The 15722-nt window shown below is 43.0% G+C and overlaps 1 protein-coding gene across 1 annotated transcript; it reads left to right on the forward strand.

Annotated features, from left to right (window-relative positions):
• Window positions 1-3778: 3778 nt before the first annotated feature.
• Window positions 3779-15694, forward strand: LOC118365275 (meiosis-specific coiled-coil domain-containing protein MEIOC-like). Its single transcript, XM_035747366.2, has 8 exons — window positions 3779-3971; window positions 4400-4519; window positions 4770-4927; window positions 6872-6976; window positions 7160-8978; window positions 9164-9298; window positions 10494-10674; window positions 14435-15694. The coding sequence occupies exons 1-8, from the start codon at window positions 3966-3968 to the stop codon at window positions 14605-14607; spliced, it is 2697 nt and encodes an 898-aa protein (XP_035603259.1). The 5' UTR covers window positions 3779-3965; the 3' UTR covers window positions 14608-15694.
• Window positions 15695-15722: the final 28 nt, after the last annotated feature.

The raw sequence follows: 15722 nt of genomic DNA on the forward strand, positions 1-15722 counted from the left end.
TCTGTGGTTGGTTTGAAAGTAAAGTCGGGAGGAGGAGGGATGGGGATAAGGGGGCTCTAGAAACAGATTCCCACCCCTTCCCAGTGTTTTGCTGGCCAATGGAATTGTAGAGCAGTATCAACTTGGGAGAGTCTGAGTAACTTCAGTACAGTATACATCCCCTGAATGAACCATACTGTAGTGTAGCCTCGCTCACAACGCCAAGATGTGCATATATATATTTATCTATCTATATATCAGTTAGGTTTCAAATGTTATTTGTCACGAAAAATAAGAGATAAGAAAGGAAGAAAAAGGAACAGTGAGAAAAATGTACAGTGAGCAGGGATACTCGAGGAGCTGAGGTAGTAGATATGTACACGTAGGCAGGCATATATGAGGCAAAAGTGATTGGTAGCTGGATAAATAATAATAATGTTAATAACAATAAACAATATAGCAGTGTAAACTGGGCTGAAAAGTGACTGGTAGCGGGAATATATAAATACTATGGTAATATACTAATGGTAATATCAACACGTAATTAGGATTAATAGTGACCAGTAGCAGGATCAATTGGATGATATTAATGGGGATGCAATCAGTAATCAATGAACAATGAACTGCAGCATAATGGTAGTAATACATCAAATTAATAATAATTTAGCAGCAGTGCGGCTGTGGTGGTGGTGTGTGTGTGTGTGTGTGTGTGTGTGTGTGTGTGTGTGTGTGTGTGTGTGTGTGTGTGTGTGTGTGTGTGTGTGTGTGTGTGTGTGTGTGTGTGTGTGTGTGAGTAAAAGTGACAGTGAAGGTGTGTGTGTCAGAGTGGGTAGAGACCTGTGGATGGGCCTAGAGTCATTTACATTTAAGTAATTTAGCAGACGCTCTTATCCAGAGCGACTTACAAATTGGTGCATTCACCATTCTGATTGGTGCAATCAGTCAGTGTGGATAGTCTGTGGGAGAGGGAGAGAAGTAATAGTTAGCCATGTATGGCCAGGGGATATAAGCTGCTTTAGGCCCTTACCAAAAAAAGAGAGTGGTTTTGAAATTGCAGTAAAAGTGCAGTAACTACAGTCGACTGTGGTATTCTGGACGCAGTGATTGCACTGTAACTGCAGTTACACTGCAAAATGCCTGCAGTAAAAACAATTGCGTTATATTGGACGCAGTATTTGCAGCATCCTGCAGTTATTCTGCATTCTAACTACAGTTATATAACCGTGTTTAACTGCAATCTTTTTTCGTAAGGGGGAGTCCATGTCTCGGTTGGCTGGGTCTTTCTCAGACACCCCCTGGCATGTATGTCCTGGATGGCTGGGAGCTCACCCCCAGTGATGTGCTGGGCCATTCTCACCATTCTATGAAGGGCAGTGGCGGTTGGTGACGTTTAAGAGGAGGGAGGGCGTTTTTTTTTTTATGGACATGGCCTTATTTATATTACAGCATATTGGATAACTGCCATTCATATTCCATTCACCCAGTTCAATGTAACATCGATAGGTTTAGGTTGCTACATGATACTCTAATTTCCCTGTACCCACCATGAGGTTGCTACAACCTGTGTTCTCTGGAGTGATGAAGCACGGTTAACCATCTGGCAGTTCGACGGATGAATCTGGATTTGGCGGATGCCAGAAGAACACTACCTTCCACAATGCACAGTGTCAACAGTAAAGTTTGGTGTAGGAGGAATAATGGTCTGGGGTTGTTTTTCATGGTTCGGGCAGGGGAATCTTAACGCTACAGCATACATTGTCATTCTCGAGATTCTGTGCTTCCAACTTTGGGCAACAGTTTGGGGAAGGACCTTTCCTGTTTCAGCATGACAATGCCCCTGTGCATAAAGCGAGGTCCACACAGAAATTGTTCGTCAAGATCAGTGTGGAAGAACTTGACTGGCCTGCACATATCCCTGACCTCAACCGCATCGAACACCTTTGGGATGAATTGGAATGCCGATAGCGAGCCAGGCCTAATCGCCCAACATCAGTGCCTGACCTCACTAATGCTCTTGTGGCTGAATTGAAGCAATGTCTGTCTGTCGGTCGGTCGGTCTCTCTCTCCCTATCTATCTATCTATCTATCTATCTATCTATCTATCTATCTATCTATCTATCTATCTATCTATTCAATTCAAGGGGCTTCATTGGCATGGGAAACGTGTTAACATTGCCAAGGCAAGCAATATACAAAAGTGAAATAAACAATAAAAATTAACAGTAAACATTACACATACAGAAATGTCAAAACAATAAAAACATTACAAATGTCATATTATACATTATACATATATATACATATATGTAACAATGTACACATGGTTAAAGAACACAAGGGAAAATTAACAAGCATAAATATGGATTGTATTTACAATGGTGTTTGTTCTTCACTGGTTGCCCTTTTCTTGTGACATATCTATCTATCTATCTATCTATCTATCTATCTATCTATCTATCTATCTATCTATCTATCTATCTATCTATCTATCTGGCCAACGCAAAAAAAAACTATAGACAGAGCGACATCTTGTGGGTATTGTAGGACAATGCATTTGCAACACTTGTAACCAAAGATGTCCAGTCAATTCAATTCAAGAGGCTTTATTGGCATGGGAAACATATGTTAACATTGCCAAAGCAAGAGAGGTAGATAATATACAAAAGTGAAATAAACAATAAATATGAACAGTAAACATTCCACTCACAGAAGTTCCAAAATAAAAAAGACATTACAAATGTCATATTATGTTGTAACGATGTAGAAATGGTTAAAGTACAAAAGAGAACATAAATAAGCATACATATGGGTTGTATTTACAATGGTGTTTGTTCCTGGCAAACAGGTCACAAATCTTGCTGCTGTGATGGGACTCTGTGGTATTTCATCCAGTCTCCAACGACTTGTACAAGGGAAGTTTATTCATATTTGGTTGAATAAATTGAGGCGCTGGACATGACTAAGCACTATTTTTGCTATGACTTAGTTATTAGTATTTAATGTATACTTTACTATGATGTAGCCGACCACACGTTTACTTATTTAAAAAAAAGTTTCACGAAAATGATTCAAGAAGAGTACATGAAGAATACATGTTTAACAAAAATCCTTCACTATGCATGAAAAAGCCTCATGATATAGTCCCTCGTTGATAGTAAAATAGGATTCCCCCATATTTTAATTGCTATGCCCTTTATGTGTACAATCCCTATTGGAACCCATTGGGTCAAAAAGCTTCTTATGGACCAATCATCACCTTTGAGACAGTCAGTGATAAAAGAAGAGCATGTTATTCGCGGGGAGTTGTTGTGAAAACTCCGCTGAGATGTCCGCTGAAAGTCTTGAGTGAGATGTCCACTGAAGGTCTTGAGCGAGATGTCCGCTGAAGGTCTTGAGCGAGATGTCCACTGAAGGTCTTGAGTGAGATGTCCACTGAAGGTCTTGAGTGAGATGTCCACTGAAGGTCTTGAGTGAGATGTCCGCTGAAGGTCTTGAGTAAGATGTCCGCTGAAGGTCTTGAGTAAGATGTCCGCTGAAGGTCTTGAATGAGATGTCCGCTGAAGGTCTTGAGTGAGATGTCCGCTGAAGGTCTTGAGTGAGATGTCCGCTGAAGGTCTTGAGTAAGATGTCCGCTGAAGGTCTTGAGTAAGATGTCCGCTGAAGGTCTTGAATGAGATGTCCGCTGAAGATCTTGAGTGAGATGTCCGCTGAAGGTTTTGAGTGAGATGTCCACTGAAGGTCTTGAGTGAGATGTCCACTGAAGGTCTTGCTCGTGACGCTACTTTATAAAAGCGAGAAGAGCAACTGGCAAGCTCGAGATCAATACCTCTGTAGCTAGCCGCAGTGTACTAGTGATTTCCCCTGTCATTGTTTAAAGTCCGTTTGATTTAATTCATTTTTTTTTTTTTTAGAAAAGTTAGACTTTTAAATCGTGAACATTTCACCTGGGGAAATTTCCTACATAAACGTTGTTTACAAGTGAATTTATGGAGGTAAGCTAGCTAGCCCAGTTGACTAGCTACATTTAGTTAAGTTAGACATAAACCGTGTGACTGAGGGAGACAAGGGACACAAACGCTAACTTAGGACAAAAGTGAAACTGTCTGTTATTACTGTGTCATTCAGAATAGGTTGTCGATTGAACTCATAAAAGTCGTTTGTTTTGGGTGTTTCGGGTTTAGCTAGCTAGACACCTGCTGAGCATCCTTCTTTCCATCTTTGTAACTAACTTAGCTAGTTAACGTTCGCTACTGTTGCTAGCTAACGTACATTTAATTGCAATATGACTTGGGCCGAGTTAGCCATGTGCAAAACAATATGTTATTACCCTGATAGCTGTATATCTAATAATCAAGATAGCTAGTCAATGAAACTGTATTGTTCTGTTGAATGTTTGTATGAATATCTTTGTAATGTTTAGTTTAATAATGCAGTGAAGAATAGAACAAGTGCAAGTTCAAGAGGAGTGAGAATGGCGTTTGATCGATTCCAGAGTGCATCATCAGGTTCAGACTCATTCTTTTCCTCAAATAAGCATCAGGTGAGACATTCAAAAGAAGTGTTTTACTTTTCTAGACTGCAGTTCATTACAATGTACGCTATAGATGATCAATAATTCAAGTGGTGTGTTTATTAATGGTTTATAATAAGTAGCTAGTGTTTTGTAAGTCTTAGGTATGAATTGTCTATTGTAGGCAAAATGGAATCAGAATGCTATCTCTCATCTCTCACCAGTGACTGGCTGATGTTTTCACTAGGGTTCATGAATTTCCTTTTTTATTGTCTCGCAGACCTGTGGAACTGCGGACACCGAAAGGCTATTGCATCCTTACATCCCATTACCCGATTTCTCACTGTCAGAAGAACCTCCCATGTCCTACACACCCTGGTCGGCACAGGATGATCCATACCAACTCATTAATTGCACCCAGAACAATGTTAAAAGCAGGTAACTAAACTAACTATTTCTAATGCAACTCTCAGAATTGTATACTGACCTGGTCCATACTGTGTTTTGTCATACCAGTATTTATCATTGACGGTCTGAAGAATGTATTGGGAAAAGGAAGACCAAGTCTTAATTTATAGTGAACAAAAATATAAACGCAGCATGTAAAGTGTTGGTTCCATGTTTCATCAGCTGAAATAAAAGACCCCAGAAATTGTCCATATGCACAAAAAGCTTATGTCTCTCAAATGTCGGCCTCAAATGTGTTTATATCCCTTTTAGTGAGCATTTCTCCGTTGCAAGGAGAAACACAATGCCACAGGTGTCTCAAGTTTTGAGGGAGCGTGCAATTAGTGTGCTGACTGCAGGAATGTCCACCCGAGCTGTTGCCAGAGAATTTAAAGTTAATTTCTGTACCATACTCTGTCGTTTTAGAGAATTTGGCAGTAACTCCAACTGGCCTCACAACCGCAGACCACGTGTATGGCGTCGTGTGGGCGAGTGTTTTGCTGATGTCAATGTTGTGAACAGAGTGCCTCATGGTGGCGGTGGGGTTATGGCAGTGGTGGAAAAAGTACCCAATTGTCATACTTTAGTAAAAGTAAAGATACCTTAATAGAAAATGACTCAAGTAAAAGTGAAAGTCACCCAGTAAAATACTACTTGAGTAAAAGTCTAAAAGTATTTGGAGGTAAGTATACTTAAGTATCAAAAGTAAATGTATTTAAGTATCAAAAGTAGAAGTATGAATCTTTTCTAATTACTTATATTAAGCAACCCAGTAGGCACAATTTTCATGTATTTTATTTATTTACAGATAGCCAGGAGCACACTCCAACACTCTGACATCATTTACAAACAAAGTATTTGTGTTTAGTGAGTCCGCCAGATCAGAGGTAGTAGAGATGACCAGGGATGTCCTCTTGATAAGTGTGTGAATTTGACCATGTTCTGTCCTGCTTAGCATTCAAAATGTAACAAGTACTTTTGGGTGTCAGGGAATTGTATGGAGTTAAAAGTACAACATTTTCTTTAGAAATGTATTGAAGTAAAAGTAAAAGTAGTCAAAAATATTAACATTAAAGTACAAAAAATGACTTAAGTAGGACTTTACAACACTGGGTTATGGTATGGGCAGGCATAAGCTACAGACAACAAACACAATTGTATTTTATCAATGGCAATTTGAATGCAAAGAGATACCGTGACTAAATCCTTTTTTGTGCCATTCATTCGACGCCATCACCTCAGGTTTCAGCGTGATAATGCACGGCCCCATATTGCAAGGATCTGTACACAATTCCAGGAAGTTGAAAATGTCCCAGTTCTTCCATGGCCTGCATACTCACCAGACATGTCACCCATTGAGCATGTTTGGGATTCTCTGGATCGATGTGTATGACAGTGTCTTCCAGTTCCTGCCAATATGCAGAAACTTCGCACAGCCATTGAAGAGTAATGGGACAACATTCCACAGGTCACAATCAACAGCCTGATCAACTCTATGCGAAGGAGATGTGTCGCACTGTATGAGGCAAATGGTGGCCACACCAAATACAGACTGGTTTTCTGATCCACTACCCTACTTTTTTTTTATGGTACAGTATCTGTGACCAACAGATGCATATCTGTATTCCCAGTCATGTGAAATCCATAGATTAGGGTCTAAGGCATTTATTTAAATGGACTGATTTCCTTATATGAACTGTAGCTCAGTAAAATCTTTGAAATTGTTGCATTTTTGTTTATTCTAATTAATTGTACTGAAATCATAGAGGTGATTAGAAGACACGAGGTGTTCATGAACACACTGTCCATTTGAAATTCAGTTGAACTTCTAATAACCACTGGACTTTGTCTTATACTGTATGTCCCACTCCATTTGAAATGTAAATGGTCTTCTTTTTCACGTCTTTTGAAATGCTTATGTTTTAAATCTCCAAGGAATCTCCCAGATGGAAATGACTGTGGAAGTGAAGCTGATCTCTATGGGCTGGTGTCAAATATCTTGGAGGAGGCTGATCAAATGGACAGTTACTATACTGAAGAGTAAGTTATTCATTAGGAGGGTATTGTTTGTCTTCAGTGATATGAGCTCATTTCTTTGTATTGGGAGGCAAATGAATGGGAATTGGAAATGGAAACCACAACGTTTGCCAGTAATGACTTTGAGACTTTCAATTGTGTTTAAAAAACTGTATTTAACCTTTAACTTCTCAACTCTCCTTTTAGGACATTATCCCAACTGAAATCTGTCTGGTCTCCCAAGTCAATGAGCGACGATTGCCAGCAGTACTTCCAGTCCGAGCCCAAAGTGCAGTCCAACTTTCTGCCGAACCATGTTTACCCTGAGTCTTTCAGTAAAGCACAAGGGCAGCCAATGAACCGAGGTTCCGAAGAGTTCTACCAGCGTTTCAACGGCTTTGATACCAGTGACCATGAGTGGCTCCTCTCTTCCTGCAATGGAGACATGGACACTAGATACTCTCTACAGACCCAAGAGCTGCCGAAGCCGCCGGGGCTACCACTTCCCAACGCGAGGAACGCCTACCGTTCAAACACGAGGCCGAGTAAACACGAGTACAACACAGCTGAGAAGTTTGGAGGCTTCTGTGGGTCTAGGAACGCTCTTTCTGACCACATGGATGCCTTTGCACCCTCCTTCTGCCCCCAGAGCAAGATAAACAACCAGTGCTTTGACCACTACTATGGAGAGTTACCAGGCCAGATCAGCGCCAAGCCCAGAAGGACCAAGCAGTACACCATGCAAGAGGTCAACAGGCTGGCCAGCAACATCCAGGCCCTGATGGTGGGTGAGCAGGACAACGCATGTGATAGGGAGCCCCAGAACCGGCAGAGTGTGCAGATGCAGTATGACAACATCATGGCCGAACAGAGGAACTTCTCCAACACAAGGATGCCTGGGCAAAGCACTCAAGCCATGCAGTTTAAGAAGGAACTGGGAGGGGAGTATGGAGCCATGCAGAGGGAGACTGATGGAGGAATGAAGAGCAAACAGCCGCTACAGAGAGACTTTGATTCCAAAGACTTATCTGGATTTGGTCCACAACACGTTGAGTATTTCCAACAACCAAAATCATTCTCAGCGTCTTTTAATCCTACAATTTCTCACCAAAACAAGATGGCTGTCCAGAAAGGAAGCAACCCCCTCTCTACGGGCCTGAGTCTGAACCAGCACTCTAACCATTATCGCCAGCAGAACCAGTTGCAGAACAAACTCAAGCAGCAGCATCAGCAGCCAAGGGGAAACTGTTTATCCTCTGGGCCGTCCAAGATGCTGTCCCACTCTGTGCCTGAGTTTGTACCTCAGCACTCCCACCAGATGCAGAGAGGACCACCACCGTGCATCCAGGACTACAGTCAGGGGGACGGGCCCAACCTCCACAGCAGCAGGGAAGGACAGAACCAGGTCGGGATGGGCATGGGCGGGCTGAGGAGGGGAGCCAGCGACAGTGACTTTGAGATGCAGCTGGACAAGAGCAGGATGCACATGGCTGGACTGGTGGCTGATGGCTGTTCCTCCACTCAGCGCTTGGATGGGAAGACAAGGCCCCAGACCAGCACTCACATGACAGGAGACGGGGACAAAAAGCAGGGGCTCCTGCAAAACCCTTACCTCGACCTACTCGGCAGCATGTATGGCTCTCAGAGATTCGGTGGAGGAAACGGCACCGTCAACGCAGGAAAGAACCCAGCCTTTCTGCCTTGCATGTATCAGGCTGTGAATGACCCCAGACAGAACTCCTGCCACATGTCTCTGAACTCTGCCAGCTTCAACTCCAGATCCTCCTTCCCCTACGGCGGTTCCATCCCCCCCATGGACCTGCTGCCAGACGGGGAGTTTGCAGCTTTCAACCCTTACCTCAATGACATGATGGGCTCCAACGGAGAGAACCCCTACCCAGGGATGATGGGAGGCCTCCGCTCCCCGAGGATAATAAGGAACCGGGGAGGACCCATGAGCCAGCTCCACTTCCACCTGGAGGAGTGCTATGAGCAGTGGAGAGTCCTGGAGAAGGAGAGGAAGAAGGTGAGCAATAAAAATGAGTGGTTCATTTAGTGGGAATGTTTTTGCTTCTTGTGATCATCTTGAAATCCTTATTATTTATCTGATTATGCTGCAATACAATACTTGGTAAGAATGTCTCCCGAACTAGGATTAAAATGTATAGTTCGACTGGTTGGAGTTGTGTTTTTTTATATGATGTGTTTTAGACAGAGGATGTCCTTACCATGAGTTATCCTGGAAAGCGGATTTCTGTGGTGACCAGCAGTGCCCTCCCCAAAATCCCACCTAACGCTTCCAGAGTGGACCGTCTCATCGTGGACCAGATCCGAGAACAAGCCAAGGTGAGAAATATTCATTCTGATAAGTCTAAGCTGGGGGAGGATTCTATAAGCTGACATATGGAATTGTTTTAAACATTACAGACCTATTAAAATTGATTGGGGAAAAATGTCCCTTATCAATCTATACACAATACCCCATAATGACAAAGCGGAAACAGGTTTTTGGAAATTTGGAAATGTATTAAAACATTAAAAAAGTTGAATACCTTATTTACATAAGTATTCAAACCCTTGTGTCGAGGCACAGATCTGGGGAAGGGTACCAAAATATCGAGATCCTTGATGAAAACTTGTTCCAGAGTGCCCAGGACCTCAGACTGGGGCGAAGGTTCACCTTCCAACAGGACAACGACCTTAAGCACACAGCCAAGACAACACAGGAGTGGCTTCGGGAGAAGTCTCTGAATGAGTGGCACAGCCAGAGCCCGGACTTGAACCCGATCGAACATCTCTGGAGAGACCTGAAAATAGCTGTGCAGCAACACTCCCCATCCAACCTGACAGAGCTTGAGTGGATCCGCAGAGAATAACTCCCCAAATACAGGTGTGCCAAGCTTGTAGCGTCATACCCAAGAAGACACAAGGCTGTAATCGCTGCCAAAGGTGCTTCAACAAGGACTGAGTAAAGGGTTTGAATACTTATGTAAATGTTATATTTGAACTTTTTTGTTCATTTTTAAAAATAAATTTGCAAACATTTCTAAAAATCCATTTCATGCTTTGGAGTATTGTGTAGCACAAAACTACCTTCATATTTCCATCAATTTTTAAAAACCAGTACCAGTTACCTACAGACGAGTCCCATGACACTTGGAGCAGCATTAGTTTCTAGCCCAAACGCAGATGTGAAAGTGCTACATCGGCAGATGTGGTGGAAAGACACTCATCCAATGCAGATATCTCTAGGTTAAACTGACAGGTTTCAATGGGGATTTTAAAAATATATATGTTACTTAGATTGACGCACCGGTGCGTGAATCAACTCTAGGAGGTTAAATGTCCACTTTGGAATTTTAGGATTAGATGATGGCTAATTCCACGAAAGTTGGCATGAGTGTTGATAGAATAGTTGATTAAGACCAATACATGAATACCAGTTGCTGTAGGCTAGATGAACACCCATCAAGTTCTGCAAAGTGTTTCAAAATACATTGGAAGAAATATTGATGGAATTGATTTTCCTCTTATATCATAGGTGGTGAGCCTTCTGGGTAAAATGGAGAGTCTGCGTAGCTTCCCCCTCCATGCCAATATTTGTTCAGCACTGGACAGACACCTCGAGGCTATTTACATTACCCAGGCCAGACGCAATGAGGAATTTGTCAACACTTCAAACCATCAGAGACAGGCCAGCGCACATTTCAGAGAGGACAGAGGTAACTCAACACTAAGTCATTAATGAGCCACAGCTAGTTCTGAACAACTGAATCCCCAAGCATTTGTCTGTGCTTGTCTTCCAATGTTGTTTTAGATTTGTTCTGGAAATATGGCTGCCATTTTTTACATGTTATTTCCTTGAAAGAGCAAATAACAGGGCTTATCTTCTACATTTGCCTTTCCGTGTTATGGATGAGCAGCATTTGTCAGCTCTGATGATGAGGCCTAAAAACCAGTGGTTGAAAAAATACCCAATTGCCATACATGAGTAAAAGTAAAGATACCTTTATAGAAAATGACTCAAGTAAAAGTGAAAGTCACCCAGTAAAATCCTACTTGAGTAAAAGTATAAAAGTATTTGGTTTTAAATATACTTAAGTATCAAAAGTAAATGTAATTGCTCAAATATACATAAGTATCAAAAGTAAAAGTATAAATCCTTTCAAATTCCTTATATTTAGCAAACCAGACAGCACTTTTTATTTTTATATAGATAGCCAGGGGCATGCTCCAACACTCAGACATCATTTATAAACAAAGCATGTGTTTAGTGAGTCCTCCAGATCAGAGGCAGTAGGGATGACCAGGGAGGTTCTCTGTTTAGTGAGTCCTCCAGATCAGAGGCAGTAGGGATGACCAGGGAGGTTCTCTGTTTAGTGAGTCCTCCAGATCAGAGGCAGTAGGGATGACCAGGGATGTTCTCTGTTTAGTGAGTCCTCCAGATCAGAGGCAGTAGGGATGACCAGGGATGTTCTCTGTTTAGTGAGTCCTCCAGATCAGAGGCAGTAGGGATGACCAGGGATGTTCTCTGTTTAGTGAGTCCTCCAGATCAGAGGCAGTAGGGATGACCAGGGATGTTCTCTGTTTAGTGAGTCCTCCAGATCAGAGGCAGTAGGGATGACCAGGGATGTTCTCTGTTTAGTGAGTCCTCCAGATCAGAGGCAGTAGGGATGACCAGGGATGTTCTCTGTTTAGTGAGTCCTCCAGATCAGAGGCAGTAGGGATGACCAGGGATGTTCTCTGTTTAGTGAGTCCTCCAGATCAGAGGCAGTAGGGATGACCAGGGATGTTCTGTGTTTAGTGAGTCCTCCAGATCAGAGGCAGTAGGGATGACCAGGGATGTTCTCTGTTTAGTGAGTCCTCCAGATCAGAGGCAGTAGGGATGACCAGGGATGTTCTGTGTTTAGTGAGTCCTCCAGATCAGAGGCAGTAGGGATGACCAGGGATGTTCTGTGTTTAGTGAGTCCTCCAGATCAGAGGCAGTAGGGATGACCAGGGATGTTCTCTGTTTAGTGAGTCCTCCAGATCAGAGGCAGTAGGGATGACCAGGGATGTTCTCTGTTTAGTGAGTCCTCCAGATCAGAGGCAGTAGGGATGACCAGGGATGTTCTCTGTTTAGTGAGTCCTCCAGATCAGAGGCAGTAGGGATGACCAGGGATGTTCTCTGTTTAGTGAGTCCTCCAGATCAGAGGCAGTAGGGATGACCAGGGATGTTCTCTGTTTAGTGAGTCCTCCAGATCAGAGGCAGTAGGGATGACCAGGGATGTTCTGTGTTTAGTGAGTCCTCCAGATCAGAGGCAGTAGGGATGACCAGGGATGTTCTCTGTTTAGTGAGTCCTCCAGATCAGAGGCAGTAGGGATGACCAGGGATGTTCTGTGTTTAGTGAGTCCTCCAGATCAGAGGCAGTAGGGATGACCAGGGATGTTCTCTGTTTAGTGAGTCCTCCAGATCAGAGGCAGTAGGGATGACCAGGGATGTTCTGTGTTTAGTGAGTCCTCCAGATCAGAGGCAGTAGGGATGACCAGGGATGTTCTCTGTTTAGTGAGTCCTCCAGATCAGAGGCAGTAGGGATGACCAGGGATGTTCTGTGTTTAGTGAGTCCTCCAGATCAGAGGCTGTAGGGATGACCAGGGATGTTCTGTGTTTAGTGAGTCCTCCAGATCAGAGGCAGTTGACCAGGGATGTTCTGTGTTTAGTGAGTCCTCCAGATCAGAGGCAGTAGGGATGACCAGGGATGTTCTCTGTTTAGTGAGTCCTCCAGATCAGAGGCAGTAGGGATGACCAGGGATGTTCTGTGTTTAGTGAGTCCTCCAGATCAGAGGCAGTAGGGATGACCTGGGATGTTCTGTGTTTAGTGAGTCCTCCAGATCAGAGGCAGTAGAGATGACCAGGGATGTTCTCTGTTTAGTGAGTCCTCCAGATCAGAGGCAGTAGGGATGACCTGGGATGTTCTCTGTTTAGTGAGTCCTCCAGATCAGAGGCAGTAGGGATGACCTGGGATGTTCTGTGTTTAGTGAGTCCTCCAGATCAGAGGCAGTAGGGATGACCAGGGATGTTCTCTGTTTAGTGAGTCCTCCAGATCAGAGGCAGTAGGGATGACCTGGGATGTTCTGTGTTTAGTGAGTCCTCCAGATCAGAGGCAGTAGGGATGACCTGGGATGTTCTGTGTTTAGTGAGTCCTCCAGATCAGAGGCAGTAGGGATGACCAGGGATGTTCTCTGTTTAGTGAGTCCTCCAGATCAGAGGCAGTAGGGATGACCAGGGATGTTCTCTGTTTAGTGAGTCCTCCAGATCAGAGGCAGTAGGGATGACCAGGGATGTTCTGTGTTTAGTGAGTCCTCCAGATCAGAGGCAGTAGGGATGACCAGGGATGTTCTCTGTTTAGTGAGTCCTCCAGATCAGAGGCAGTAGGGATGACCAGGGATGTTCTGTGTTTAGTGAGTCCTCCAGATTAGGGATGACATGGGATGTTCTGTGTTTAGTGAGTCCTCCAGATCAGAGGCAGTAGAGATGACCAGGGATGTTCTCTGTTTAGTGAGTCCTCCAGATCAGAGGCATAGGGATGACCTGGGATGTTCTCTGTTTAGTGAGTCCTCCAGATCAGAGGCAGTAGGGATGACCAGGGATGTTCTGTGTTTAGTGAGTCCTCCAGATCAGAGGCAGTAGGGATGACCAGGGATGTTCTCTGTTTAGTGAGTCCTCCAGATCAGAGGCAGTAGGGATGACCTGGGATGTTCTGTGTTTAGTGAGTCCTCCAGATCAGAGGCAGTAGGGATGACCTGGGATGTTCTGTGTTTAGTGAGTCCTCCAGATCAGAGGCAGTAGGGATGACCAGGGATGTTCTCTGTTTAGTGAGTCCTCCAGATCAGAGGCAGTAGGGATGACCAGGGATGTTCTCTGTTTAGTGAGTCCTCCAGATCAGAGGCAGTAGGGATGACCAGGGATGTTCTCTGTTTAGTGAGTCCTCCAGATCAGAGGCAGTAGGGATGACCAGGGATGTTCTCTGTTTAGTGAGTCCTCCAGATCAGAGGCAGTAGGGATGACCAGGGATGTTCTCTGTTTAGTGAGTCCTCCAGATCAGAGGCAGTAGGGATGACCAGGGATGTTCTCTGTTTAGTGAGTCCTCCAGATCAGAGGCAGTAGGGATGACCAGGGATGTTCTCTGTTTAGTGAGTCCTCCAGATCAGAGGCAGTAGGGATGACCAGGGATGTTCTCTTGATAAGTGTGAATTAGACAATTTTCCTGTCCTGCTACGCATTCAAAATGTAACAAGTACTTTTGGGTACCAGGGAAAATGTATGGAGTAAAAAGTATACTTTTTTTTTAGGAATGTAGTGAAGTAAAAGTAGAAGTTGTCAAAAATATAAATAGTAATGTACAGATACCCCCAAAAACTACTTAAGTAGTACTTTAAAGTATTTTTACTGAATTACTTTACGCAACAGCTGTCTTATTTTTTTGCCTGTATTCCTGCTAGATATCCTGCTGCTTGCTACAGCACTGAGGGATCTGTGTTTGACCACAAGGAAGTCCCGCACTGCCCTGTGGTGTGCCCTGCAGATGACCCTACCCAAGTCCAACACGGACAAGCTGGATGAGCAGAGCACCTCTGAGGAGACCAGCCCAGGGAGAACACTTATCCAGTTCTGATGCCACTGAGCCACCCTATGGTTCACGTGACACTCACGTTCATGCTATAGATGTTGCTGAGAGCAAGACCAGTGAGGAGCATTAGGCCAGATTAAATGTTGATCACATTAGACAGAATAGAAGGAATTCTTGCATGTAGCCTCAGTTTGAGCAAACAGAGGAAATGTATTATTTTCTGAGATTATCAGTTTTATTTAAAATTTCTCCTAAAGCAGGTTGTTCAGAACAATGTAATGTGATAACCGGGGGTGCATTTATTTTAAATTGCAGTACAATTCTATTATGCTGTTGAATTGAGAATCCCCATAATCCCTTCAGCCCCAGTAAATCCCTGTTAACAAGCTTCTATTAGGAACATGAGAGAGAGCAGAGTCTGATCAGATATTTTTTTATCTGCGTGGTGGTGATAACTGTAGAATATACAGTATTACATTCAACAGTATTGTCACCTACCTGAGAGCTAGGGTCCTTGCAATCATTTACCTTAGTGGCCACAAATGTTAATACAATTTGTTTGACAGTTGCTCTTGGGGTAGGGGAATTCATAATATGAAATGTGTTGAGGCATAATTTATCTTCAAAAATAACAATATTTTGTGATTAGGGTCATCAAAAATAATGGGAATCTTAGAAAGCCCGAATATAATTTAAAGATACTATTTATAATTATTAAAACATGGCATTCATTTGAATGTTTTCCTGATTTTTTAAACGTATTTATTCGAATGTGATTTGACATTCAGTTCTCTAATATGCTTCTTAACAACCAATAATTGTGGATAAGTGATCATTGCCTCCTAAGTTGAGTAGATATGGCAATGGGAACCACTTTTCTGTCATATTCCATGTTAACATACCAATCAATCGTCAACTTGAAGCCTTGTGCTTCCTCAGTTTACCTTAAATGCAACATACTCTAGTCAGTGTATTGTAATCTACCTACTCTCAGGTTAGGAATTTGGACCGCTCATGCATTGATGTTAACTCTTATGTTATTCTTATTTTGAATTTAGTTCTCTGAATGTTAATCACGCTGCTTTACAGCTCATTTCAAAAACATAAAAACATCAGACTGAAGTTTGATGGACACATACTATCAATGACATAATACACAC

The sequence above is a fragment of the Oncorhynchus keta genome, chromosome 32, assembly GCF_023373465.1.
Source record: "Oncorhynchus keta strain PuntledgeMale-10-30-2019 chromosome 32, Oket_V2, whole genome shotgun sequence".
NCBI lineage: Eukaryota > Metazoa > Chordata > Actinopteri > Salmoniformes > Salmonidae > Oncorhynchus > Oncorhynchus keta.